Source organism: Rhinoderma darwinii, chromosome 1 (genome assembly GCF_050947455.1).
Source record: "Rhinoderma darwinii isolate aRhiDar2 chromosome 1, aRhiDar2.hap1, whole genome shotgun sequence".
Lineage (NCBI taxonomy): Eukaryota > Metazoa > Chordata > Amphibia > Anura > Rhinodermatidae > Rhinoderma > Rhinoderma darwinii.
Window position 1 is genome coordinate 8,374,600 of NC_134687.1, and position 13,929 is coordinate 8,388,528.

At 39.4% G+C, this 13,929-nt stretch overlaps 1 protein-coding gene across 4 annotated transcripts in view; it reads left to right on the top strand.

Annotated features, from left to right (window-relative positions):
• DYSF (dysferlin) overlaps positions 1-13,929 on the top strand; it is a 317,692-nt gene that overhangs the window by 268,038 nt on the left and 35,725 nt on the right. For all 4 annotated transcript variants that reach the window (XM_075855618.1, XM_075855599.1, XM_075855606.1 and 1 more), the window contains 3 exons: positions 1,500-1,595; positions 3,275-3,416; positions 5,531-5,630. In XM_075855618.1, coding sequence (XP_075711733.1) covers positions 1,500-1,595; positions 3,275-3,416; positions 5,531-5,630 — 338 coding nt within the window. The remainder of the gene's footprint in view (positions 1-1,499; positions 1,596-3,274; positions 3,417-5,530; positions 5,631-13,929) is intronic.

Consider the following 13,929-nt stretch of genomic DNA (forward strand, 5'->3'; position numbering starts at 1 on the left):
TATCTGGTGCAAAAAAGGGATTCTGTAAGGGGTTAAGGTCACAAGTAAACTAAGCAGCGACACTCAATGCCAAGCAGCAGCTGCAAAAGCAAACGGAAAATGTTAGCGTGCATAAAAAAATAGATAAAAACCTATAAATCTAATAAAATATTGCTTTTCTACAATTCCTTAGTAAGGCCCTATCTTGAATATCAGGGTGCATAAAAAAAAATATAGGAGAGCTGGAGAGGATTCAAAGGCGCAAACAGATTAATAAATAGTATACACGCTATCAACATAAAGAATTGTCACATGAACTATTTACACCAAGAACTATATACCATACACCAAGGGACATGATTTGTGTGTGAAGAAAAGGTGGTTCCAGCAACAGTATAGGAAAGGGTTCTTTACAGTAAGAGCACCCGGAAGGTAGTACTGGCAAAACAATCAAGTTTTAACTCGGAAAACCCCTACAAGGCAACATTGGCGATTTTTTGCCTTCCCCTGGATCATACAGCCAGCTCTTAATTTAGATGTAAATACTCTTTGACTCTGTTGCACAGAATTTTAGCTGAGCCATAGAGCATAATAAAATTGTGTAAAAAGGGAGAGAGTGAAGCATTCTGGGAGAATGACAATGCAGAATACGTGGAAACCATATGAGGAACAGAAGAGGTTGCTCATAAATATGACAAGTATCAATCTTTTAAAAGTTTATGTGTAATGTTCAGGCTCAGCCGTTTCAGGTGGCTCTGTCTTATAGAAATCTTCTCAAGGAAATATGGTAAACATCTGTCTTCAAAGTGGGCCAACTTTATAAAGCAAGGGTCTATCTACAGTGCTCGGGCTTACCGCCTGCAAAATAAAGCCGTCACATTGTCTTCAGTCATATCTTATTTTAAGAACTTTTCAATTGATCTGAGCAGAAACCATGGGTGTAGATCATTTGGTCTACAATAAAAGTGCTAGATTTCGTTTTTAAAAATCCCTACTTTTCCCCTTTTTCACGTGTTGATTCATCAAGCGGCACATAAGTCCACACTAAAGTGACTTCTGGAGTCTACATCCCCTGTACCCTGTAATTTCTTTCCTTGATGATGTCATCAATGAACACATTGCCCACCAATCCCAGCTTCTGATTAGTTTGCTGCAAGCTACAATATCAATGCTTGTCTATGTATAAATCAAGATTTTTTTTTAAATGTTCACATGCATTATTTAGGTGTTTTATGTATATTTAACTACTTATGCTTTTGGCATTATATTTCTACATTAGTGGTCCAGAACCTGGAGCTCTCCGGTTGTTGTGAAACCACAAGTCCTAGCTTCATGAATCACCTACAAACATAGAATTGTTTAATTTCTTGGGTGACCGGTTGACCGAAATTAGCCCCATGGGAGCTAACATGGCCGACAGGAAGTAGATTCTTCTTGTATCAGAAGCTTAAAGCAGGAAATGTCTGGAGCATATTCCAAATCCGAGTCATGACTTTTTTGGTAAACTCTCTCACCCACAGGTTCTACTTGCGTTGCATCATTTGGAACGCTAGAGACGTTATCCTGGATGATGTAAGCGTTACCGGAGAGAAGATGAGCGATATTTATGTCAGGAGGTAAGGGGATTACCCAAGTATTCATTCTTTTCTTATGAAACACATTATTTTTTTGGAAATCTTCTGTTCTCTTCCATTACCCTCTATAGGAGGTCACCTCAGAGAGTCACTACGCCCAAAACTCAAAATCCCAATTTGAGTAAAATTGGTCTTGATCTCTGACCCATAATTTAAACTTGGATCTAAAGGGTCCGGGGGAAGTCTTATAAACGGTGAACATTACTACATGAATTTGCTGACATGAGGTATAAGCTTTGTCCAACTAAGGCTCAAAGTGTTTTAGATCAAATTGCTTAACCCCTAAGGTATGAACACACTGGACGGTTGCGCTGCGTAAAACGACACCACATATCTGCCCCTGAAGCCGCAGGGAATTCCACCCGCAAAACCGCACCAAATAGTGGTGCAGTTTTTCAAGTGGCATGTCCGCTGCGGAAATCCTGCAGGAGAAAAAAAAAGTTTAGACTTATCCCGGCCGTAGTCATTGCGACTTGTCCCTCTACTCTGAGCGTAGCCCGGCCTCCTGGGATGACACTGTAGTCCATGTGACCGCTGCAGCCTTTGATTTACTGCAGCAGTCACATGGGATGAAACGTCATCCATTGAGGCCCGGGCTTCTCTCAGAAGAAAGAATCCCGTCGCTGGGACTACAGCCGGGGAAAATATCAACTTTTTTATTAATTTCAAATAAAAAAAAAAATCCCTTTTTTTTTTTTTCATTTGCGTTTTTTGCGGCATAATCGCAGCGTCTCCGCTGCAAAAGTCACAGCACATAGATCTTTATTTTGGATTTTACCTCCCCATTCTATTCAATGGGGAAAACCCGCAACAGAAGAGCAGCGCTTCTTCAGCTTATGTTGACATTTTGTGGATTAAAAAACGGCACTGCAGGTCAATTTCTGAACGCTTTTTCGGCATGAAGCCTAGGGTGGGAAAGATAAGGGAGTCCTGTTGCCTAAGGGTCCACATACACCTGGAGCCGACCCTACCCAGAGGTGTCGTCACTTATGTTTCCCCACACTGGAGATAATGGGAAGGAAACTCACTATGTACATGCGAGAGACCTTCCTGACCTCGGAGATGTTAGGACTTCATCCTCTGTTGGGTACTGGTCTTGAACCAGATCCAGGACCATTGCCAGGCATATCCACTGTCACATCAAGTTGCAGATATAGCAGAGTATTATTTGTCATTTTACCGTTTCTTTTCCGTATTGTGACTCCTCAGTTAGAATAACGTAGTAGGTTTACCTGCCATCATATAGAAGACACATATACGCCTGGTGCTATCTCTACGAGTTGCATCAACTGGCAAACTAACCTGCTACACTAAACTCTACCACATCTGTAGCTCCATGCCCAACACTTCAAGTCTCTAATGCCCCCAACAGTAGCAAGAGGGTTAGAAGAATGAAATAAGATACTCGTAACCTCCAGCTTCCAGTCCGGGCGTATGTTTCTCCACAGCCACCACTCTCCTGAGTCGCTTTGAACTTTGGAAACATTGAACTGGTTTATATAACGCCACAGAAAGTTATATACACATTCTCCCCGGTATAGGTGCTACCCTTCCAGGGCTCACATGAAAGTAATGCCTTTGTCTCAATGATATGTTGTGTAAGTTGTACAAATATACTTCCTCTGGAGGTAAACGTCCCTGTCCTGTTCTCCTTCTCCTAGCTGGCTGATAGGCCATGAAGAAAATAAACAGAAAACAGATGTGCACTACAGGTCTATGGGAGGTGAAGGGAATTTTAACTGGCGGTTCGTGTTCCCTTTTGATTATCTTCCTGCGGAGCAGGTCTGCTCAGTGTCTAAGAAGGTAAGACCAGCCCAGAAACATGCCGAGCACAAAGCCCGGCTGTCTAACCGCACCGTGAATATGTGTCAGCTCTTTGTACGAGAGAACCTCATGGTGGAGCCACGGTAGTTGTTGAATAGACTTACGAGGCTCAGATCCCTCCTGTTGATAAAACATCTTGTGACCATGGGGATATATCTCCCGTAATGATGTAGTGGTCATCAGGGGCGTAGCTAAGGAATGGCTGGGGGTGCATGTGCCGCGGGTGTTGTGCACCAATCGGTCACTATGTCTTGGCCGTAGACTTTTAGACACAGTGTTAGGGCTGGAAACTTAATTTTTGCCCCGGGTGAAGGAAAGCCTATCTACACTCTGCTGGTCATCACATTGTCTCATTTTGTCTTGGCATTCAAAGCGGGGGCAATGCTAGGAACTAAAAAGATCAGGTGCACAAGCCTCAACGCACATGTTTTGCCCCCACCCCAAAAAAATATTGACAGCAAAAAAAGAACATTTACAACACGATAGGCTTAGTTACACCGTCTCATCAGTATACTGTGCCTTGTAATTACTATATAAAAGCTGTACCCATAGATACATCACTCCTCCCCCAAAAAAATTTGCCCCGTCATCAAAACTAATGTATATGTAATAGCATATCTATAAATAGTATAGTCCAAAATGTACCATACAATACCATTATACAAGAGTCAAATAATACCCCACAACAATAGCACATATATCTACCACAAAGACCAATATAACCATTATTACCACCAGACAGTGGTAGACAACAGTTATACACAGGTGTTCTGCCGATCATATTAGTGATTACAGTACAGTGAAATCCAGTGACTCACAGGTGACGTCTTCTATGATTGAAGTCGTTCACTTTCCCTTTTCTTCTCTATCTGGCCCAGACCACCTTGACGACTTCTCTGGGCCACGACTCATCTCTGCAGAGTTTGCTGCCCCCTTTAATGCACCACTCGGTAATATTGCCCCTTTTTGTGCTCCCCACTTTGTAATAGTGGCCCCGGTGTGCCCCGCACAGTAATGGTGCAACCTTGTGTGTCCCTATACAGTGAGAGTGCCACCATGTGCCCTCACATAGCAATGGTGCCTCCAGTGTGCCTCCCACACTTTAAGTGGCATTTAGCCTAGGTGAGTGAATTGTAGAGCAAGGAGCTGACAGATGCAGATGCAGTTGAAAGTGGCATTTTCCCGGAGTAGCCCAATACTGGTGATGCCCCTTCTTCAAAGCCTAAGTCCACTGCTGTATATACATAGCATACCTGTGCAGAAGTTATTTTATCTTCTTGGGGGCTCATCTTTGGTGCATTCAGCTCAGTGTGTGAGTACCAGTTGACTTACAACCACTGGACTTTCTGGCTGGGTGACCACCTTTTCAAACATGTACCAATAAATGGTCTTCTGCGATCTACATATTTTTTTTGGGGTGGGGGGAGTTCTATCTTTGTACAAGAGACTGCCTCTCCATGTAACAGACTTGTCATGATCCTTCACACTCAAGCAACAGGAATCATGAGCTGTGTAGTAAATGGTGATAGGCTAATGATAAAATAGTGGGAATATATTGATAATCTGATATTCTGAGTCGGTTTCCTCAGTTCTCTCTATTTTCTCTACTCTGTTGGCACTCAAGGTCATGGGTAAAAATAAGTAAATGTGGGTAAGGCAATTACATGCCAACTTTCATTAAAGTGAGTTAAGTTTAGAGAATTAAATTTAAAGGGTTGTCTCATGAAAACAACCTCTTTGTAAAGCTCCTATTAGGGTATATGGATGTCATAGGGGGAGTTATTTCGCTCGAGAGTCAGAACGCACAGCCACTTAGTAAGAGCATCTCTCGCTCTGGTGGTCTTCGCTCGTCCTTGTATTACATGGTTGGCCAATCATTTTAATGACCGCCATGTAACGCTACATGTCCCCAGTAGGAAATATACTTATCACATGTACGATTTTAAAGAACAGTGCACAGATCAGGGTGATTTACTCAGGTGGGGCTGCACTTTTACCAGTAGGGTTTCATTTCAGGGAACATTATTTGCGATGTCTTATCATCTCTGTATAATGTGCAGTATGTATGTATGATCCATGTCTGTCTCCCACAGGAACATTTCTGGAGCATAGACAATACTGAAAATAAAATCCCCCCTAACCTCATCCTACAGATATGGGACAATGACAAATTCTCCTTTGATGACTATTTAGGTAAGAAACAACACTACTGCAATATAGGCAGCCATATATGAATGTACTCTGGGAGTATACTGTATATGTATGGACCGGGAGTATACTGTATATGTATGGACCGGGAGTATACTGTATATGTATGTACCGGGAGTATACTGTATATGAATGTACTGGGAGTATACTGTATATGAATGTACCGGGAGTATATGAATGTACCGGGAGTATACTGTATATGAATGTACTCTGGGAGTATACTGTATATGTATGGACCGGGAGTATACTGTATATGTATGGACCGGGAGTATACTGTATATGTATGTACCGGGAGTATACTGTATATGAATGTACCGGGAGTATACTGTATATGAATGTACCGGGAGTATACTGTATATGATTGTACCGGGAGTATACTGTATATGTATGTACTGGGAGTATACTGTATATGTATGTACTGGGAGTATACTGTATATGAATGTACCGGGAGTATACTGTATATGAATGTACCGGGAGTATACTGTATATGAATGTACCGGGAGTATACTGTATATGTATGTACCGGGAGTATACTGTATATGAATGTACCGGGAGTATACTGTATATGAATGTACCGGGAGTATACTGTATATGATTGTACCGGGAGTATACTGTATATGTATGTACTGGGAGTATACTGTATATGTATGTACTGGGAGTATACTGTATATGAATGTACCGGGAGTATACTGTATATGTATGTACTGGGAGTATACTGTATATGATTGTACCGGGAGTATACTGTATATGTATGTACTGGGAGTATACTGTATATGTATGTACTGGGAGTATACTGTATATGAATGTACCGGGAGTATACTGTATATGAATGTACCGGGAGTATACTGTATATGAATGTACCGGGAGTATACTGTATATGTATGTACCGGGAGTATACTGTATATGAATGTACCGGGAGTATACTGTATATGAATGTACCGGGAGTATACTGTATATGATTGTACCGGGAGTATACTGTATATGTATGTACTGGGAGTATACTGTATATGTATGTACTGGGAGTATACTGTATATGAATGTACCGGGAGTATACTGTATATGAATGTACCGGGAGTATACTGTATATGAATGTACTGGGAGTATACTGTATATGTATGTACTGGGAGTATACTGTATATGAATGTACTGGGAGTATACTGTGTATGAATGTACTGGGAGTATACTGTATATGAATGTACTGGGAGTATACTGTATATGTATGTACCGGGAGTATACTGTATATGTATGTACTGGGAGTATACTGTATATGTATGTACTGGGAGTATACTGTACATGAATGTACTGGGAGTATACTGTATATGTATGTACTGGGAGTATACTGTATATGAATGTACCGGGAGTATACTGTATATGTATGTACCGGGAGTATACTGTAAATGAATGTACCGGGAGTATACTGTGTATGAATGTACCGGGAGTATACGGTATATGAATGTACCGGGAGTATACTGTATATGAATGTACTGGGAGCATACTGTATATGAATGTACCTGGAGTATACTGTGTATGAATGTACCGGGAGTATACGGTATATGAATGTACTGGGAGTATACTGTATATGAATGTACCGGGAGTATACTGTATATGAATGTACCGGGAGTGTACTGTATATGAATGTACCGGGAGTATACTGTATATGAATGTACTTGGAGTATACTGTATATGAATGTACTGGGAGTGTACTGTATATGTATGTACAGGGAGTATACTGTATATGAATGTACCGGGAGTACACTGTATATGAATGTACCGGGAGTATACTGTATATGAATGTACCGGGAGTGTACTGTATATGAATGTACCGGGAGTATACTGTATATGAATGTACCGGGAGTGTACTGTATATGTATGTACTGGGAGTATACTGTATATGAATGTACTGGGAGTGTACTGTATATGTATGTACAGGGAGTATACTGTATATGAATGTACCGGGAGTATACTGTATATGAATGTACCGGGAGTATACTGTATATGAATGTACTTGGAGTATACTGTATATGAATGTACTGGGAGTGTACTGTATATGTATGTACAGGGAGTATACTGTATATGAATGTACCGGGAGTATACTGTATATGAATGTACCGGGAGTGTACTGTATATGTATGTACTGGGAGTATACTGTATATGAATGTACTGGGAGTGTACTGTATATGTATGTACAGGGAGTATACTGTATATGAATGTACCGGGAGTATACTGTATATGAATGTACCGGGAGTATATGTATGTACTGGGAGTATACTGTATATGAATGTACCGGGAGTATACTGTATATGAATGTACTTGGAGTATACTGTATATGAATGTACTGGGAGTGTACTGTATATGTATGTACAGGGAGTATACTGTATATGAATGTACCGGGAGTATACTGTATATTAATGTACCGGGAGTACACTGTATATGAATGTACCGGGAGTATACGGTATATGAATGTACCGGGAGTATACTGTATATGAATGTACTGGGAGTATACTGTATATGAATGTACTGGGAGTATACTGTATATGAATGTACTGGGAGTATACTGTATATGAATGTACTGGGAGTATACTGTATATGAATGTACCGGGAGTATACTGTGTATGAATGTACTGAGAGTATACTGTATATGAATGTACTGGGAGTATACTGTATATGAATGTACCGGGAGTGTACTGTATATGAATGTACAGGGAGTATACGGTATATGAATGTACTGGGAGTATACTGTATATGAATGTACTGGGAGTATAATGTATATGAATGTACCGGGAGTATACTGTATATGTATTTACCGGGAGTATACTGTATATGAATGTACCGGGAGTATACTGCATATGAATGTACTGGGAGTATACTGTATATGAATGTACTGGGAGTATACTGTATATGAATGTACTGGGAGTATACTGTATATGAATGTACTGGGAGTATAATGTATATGAATGTACTGGGAGTGTACTGTATATGTATGTACCGGGAGTACACTGTATATGATTGTACTGGGAGTATACTGTATATGAATGTACTGGGAGTATACTGTATATGTATGTACCGGGAGTATACTGTATATGAATGTACTGGGAGTATATTGTATATGAATGTACCGGGAGTATACTCTATATGAATGTACCGGGAGTATACTGTATATGAATGTACTGGGAGTATACTGTATATGAATGTACCGGGAGTATACTGTATATGAATGTACCGGGAGTATACTGTATATGAATGTACCCAGAGTATACTGTATATGAATGTACCGGGAGTATACTGTATATGAATGTACTGGGAGTATACTGTATATGAATGTACTGGGAGTATACTGTATATGAATGTACCGGGAGTATACTGTATATGAATGTACTGGGATTATACTGTATATGAATGTACTGGGAGTATACTGTATATGTATGTACTGGGAGTATACTGTATATGAATGTACTGGGAGTATACTGTATATGAATGTACCGGGAGTATACTGTATATGAATGTACCGGGATTATACTGTATATGAATGTACTGGGAGTATACTGTATATGAATATTCTGGGAGTATACTGTATATGAATGTACTGGGAGTATACTGTATATGAATGTACTGGGAGTATACTGTATATGAATGTACCGGGAGTATACGGTATATGAATGTACCGGGAGTGTGCTGTATATGAATGTACTGGGAGTATACTGTGTATGAATGTACCGGGAGCACACTGTATATGAATGTACTGGGAGTATACTGTATATGAATGTACTCTGGGAGTGTACTGTGTATGAATGTACTCTGGGAGTATACTGTATATGAATGTACTCTGGGAGTATACTGTGTATGAATGTACCGGGAGTATACTGTACATGATGTACCGGGAGTATACTGTATATGAATGTACCGGGAGTATACTGTATATGAATGTACCGGGAGTATACTGTATATGAATGTACCGGGAGTATACTGTATATGAATGTACTGGGAGTGTACTGTATATGTATGTATTGGGAGTACACTGTATATGATTGTACTGGGAGTATACTGTATATGAATGTACTCTGGGAGTGTACTGTATATGAATGTACTGAGAGTATATTGTATATGAATGTACTGGGAGTATACTGTATATGAATGTACTGGGAGTGTACTGTATATGAATGTACCGGGAGTATATTGTATATGAATGTACTGGGAGTATAATGTATATGAATGTACTGGGAGTATACTGTATATGAATGTACCGGGAGTATACTGTATATGTATGTATTGGGAGTACACTGTATATTATTGTACTGGGAGTATACTGTATATGAATGTACCGGGAGTGTACTGTATATGAATGTACCGGGAGTATACTGTATATGAATGTACCGGGAGTATACTGTATATGAATGTACCGGGAGTATACTGTATATGAATGTACCGGGAGTATACTGTATATGTATGTACCGGGAGTATACTGCATATGAATGTACTGGGAGTATACTGTATATGAATGTACTGGGAGTATACTGTATATGAATGTACTGGGAGTATTCTGTATATGAATGTACTGGGAGTATACTGTATATGAATGTACTGGGAGTATACTGTATATGAATGTACTGGGAGTATACTGTATATGAATGTACTGGGAGTATACTGTATATGAATGTACTGGGAGTATACTGTATATGAATGTACTGGGAGTATACTTTGTATGAATGTACCGGGAGTATACTGTATATGAATGTACTGGGAGTATACTGTATATGAATGTACTGGGAGTATACTGTATATGAATATTCTGGGAGTATACTGTATATGAATGTACTGTGAGTATACTGTATATGAATGTACTGGGAGTATACTGTATATGAATGTACCGGGAGTATACTGTATATGAATGTACCGGGAGTATACGGTATATGAATGTACCGGGAGTGTGCTGTATATGAATGTACCGGGAGTATACTGTGTATGAATGTACCGGGAGTATACTGTATATGAATGTACTGGGAGTATACTGTATATGAATGTACTGGGAGTGTACTGTATATGTATGTATTTGGAGTACACTGTATATGATTGTACCGGGAGTATACGGTATATGAATGTACCGGGAGTGTGCTGTATATGAATGTACTGGGAGTATACTGTGTATGAATGTACTGGGAGTATACTGTATATGAATATCCTGGGAGTATACTGTATATGAATGTACCGGGAGTATATGAATGTACCGGGAGTATACTGTATATGAATGTACCGGGAGTGTACTGTATATGAATGTACCGGGAGTATACTGTATATGAATGTACTGGGAGTATACTGTATATGAATGTACTGGGAGTATACTGTATATGAATGTACCGGGAGTATGCTGTATATGAATGTATACTGTATATGTATGTATTGGGAGTATACTGTATATGAATGTACCGGGAGTATACTGTATATGAATGTACCGGGAGTATACTGTATATGAATGTACTGGGAGTGTACTGTATAAGAATGTACTGGGAGTGTACAGTATATGAATGTACCGGGAGTGTACAGTATATGAATGTACCGGGAGTATACGGTGTATGAATGTACCGGGAGTATACTGTATATGAATGTAACGAGAGTATACTGTATATGAATGTACCGGGAGTGTACTGTATATGCATGTACCGGGAGTATATTGTGTATGAATGTAATGGGAGTTAACTGTATATGAATGTACCGGGAGTATACTGTATATGAATGTACCGGGAGTATACTGTATATGAATGTACTGGGAGTGTACTGTATATGAATGTACTGGGAGTGTACAGTATATGAATGTACCGGGAGTGTACGGTGTATGAATGTACCGGGAGTATACTGTATATGAATGTACTGGGGGTATACTGTATATTAATGAACTGGGGGTATACTGTATATGAATGTACTGGGAGTATACTGTGTATGAATGTACTGGGAGTATACTGTGTATGAATGTACTGGGAGTATACTGTATATGAATGTACTGGGAGTATACGGTATATGAATGTACTGGGAGTATACTGTATATGTATGTATTGGGAGTATACTGTGTATGAATGTACTGGGAGTATACTGTATATGAATGTACTCTGGGAGTGTACTGTGTATGAATGTACCGGGAGTATACTGTATATGAATGTACCGGCAGTATACGGTATATGAATGTACCGGAAGTGTGCTGTATATGAATGTACTGGGAGTATACTGTGTATGAATGTACCGGGAGTATACTGTATATTAATGTACTGGGAGTATACTGTATATGAATGTACTCTGGGAGTGTACTGTGTATGAATGTACCGGGAGTATACTGTATATGAATGTACCGGGAGTATACTGTATATGAATGTACCGGGAGTATACTGTATATGAATGTACTCTGGGAGTATACTATGTATGAATATACCGGGAGTATACTGTATATGATGTACTGGGAGTATACTGTATATGAATGTACCGGGAGTATACTGTATATGAATGTACCGGGAGTATACTGTATATGAATGTACCGGGAGTATACTGTATATGATGTACCGGGAGTATACTGTATATGAATGTACCGGGAGTATACTGTATATGAATGTACCGGGAGTATACTGTATATGAATGTACCGGGAGTATACTGTATATAAATGTACCGGGAGTATACTGTATATGAATGTACCGGGAGTATACTGTATATGAATGTACCGGGAGTATACTGTATATGTATGTACTGGGAGTATACTGTATATGTATGTACCGGGAGTATACTGTGTATGAATGTACCGGGAGTATACTGTATATGAATGTACTCTGGGAGTGTACTGTGTATGAATGTACCGGGAGTATACTGTATATGAATGTACCGGGAGTCTACTGTATATGAATGTACCGGGAGTATACTGTATATGAATGTACTCTGGGAGTATACTATGTATGAATATACCGGGAGTATACTTTATATGATGTACTGGGAGTATACTGTATATGAATGTACCGGGAGTATACTGTATATGAATGTACCGGGAGTATACTGTATATGAATGTACCGGGAGTATACTGTATATGATGTACCGGGAGTATACTGTATATGAATGTACCGGGAGTATACTGTATATGAATGTACCGGGAGTATACTGTATATGAATGTACCGGGAGTATACTGTATATAAATGTACCGGGAGTATACTGTATATGAATGTACCGGGAGTATACTGTATATGAATGTACTGGGAGTATACTGTATATGTATGTACTGGGAGTATACTGTATATGTATGTACCGGGAGTATACTGTATATGAATGTACTGGGAGTATACTGTATATGTATGTACCGGGAGTATACTGTATATGAATGTACTGGAAGTATACTGTATATGTATGTACCGGGAGTATACTGTATATGTATGTACCGGGAGTATACTGTATATGAATGTACCGGGAGTATACTGTATATGAATATACCGGGAGTATACTTTATATGTATGTACTGGGAGTATACTGTATATGAATGTACCGGGAGTATACTGTATATGAATGTACCGGGGGTATATTGTATATGAATGTACTGGGAGTATACTGTATATGTATGTACAGGGATTATGCTGTATATGTATGTACCGGGAGTATACTGTGTATGTATTTACCGGGAGTATACTGTATATGAATGTACTGAGAGTATACTGTATATGAATGACCTCTGGTAGTATACGGTATATGTATGTTCCGGGAGTATACTGTATATGAATGTAACGGGAGTATACTGTATATGTATGTACTCTTTGAGTGTACTGTGTATGAATGTACCGGGAGTATACTGTATATGAATGTACCGGGAGTATACTGTATATGAATGTACCGGGAGTGTACTGTATATGAATGTACCGGGAGTATACTGTATATGAATGTACCGGGAGTATACTGTATATGAATGTACTGGGAGTATACTGTATATGAATGTAACGGGAGTATACTGTATATGAATGTACCGGGAGTATACTGTATATGAATGTACCGGGAGTATACTGTATATGAATGTATACTGTATATGTATGTATTGGGAGTATACTGTATATGAATGTACCGGGAGTATACTGTATATGAATGTACCGGGAGTATACTGTATATGAATGTACTGGGAGTGTACTGTATAAGAATTTACTGGGAGTGTACAGTATATGAATGTACCGGGAGTGTACTGTATATAAATGTACCGGGAGTATACGGTGTATGAATGTACCGGGAGTATACTGTATATGAATGTAACGAGAGTATACTGTATATGAATGTACCG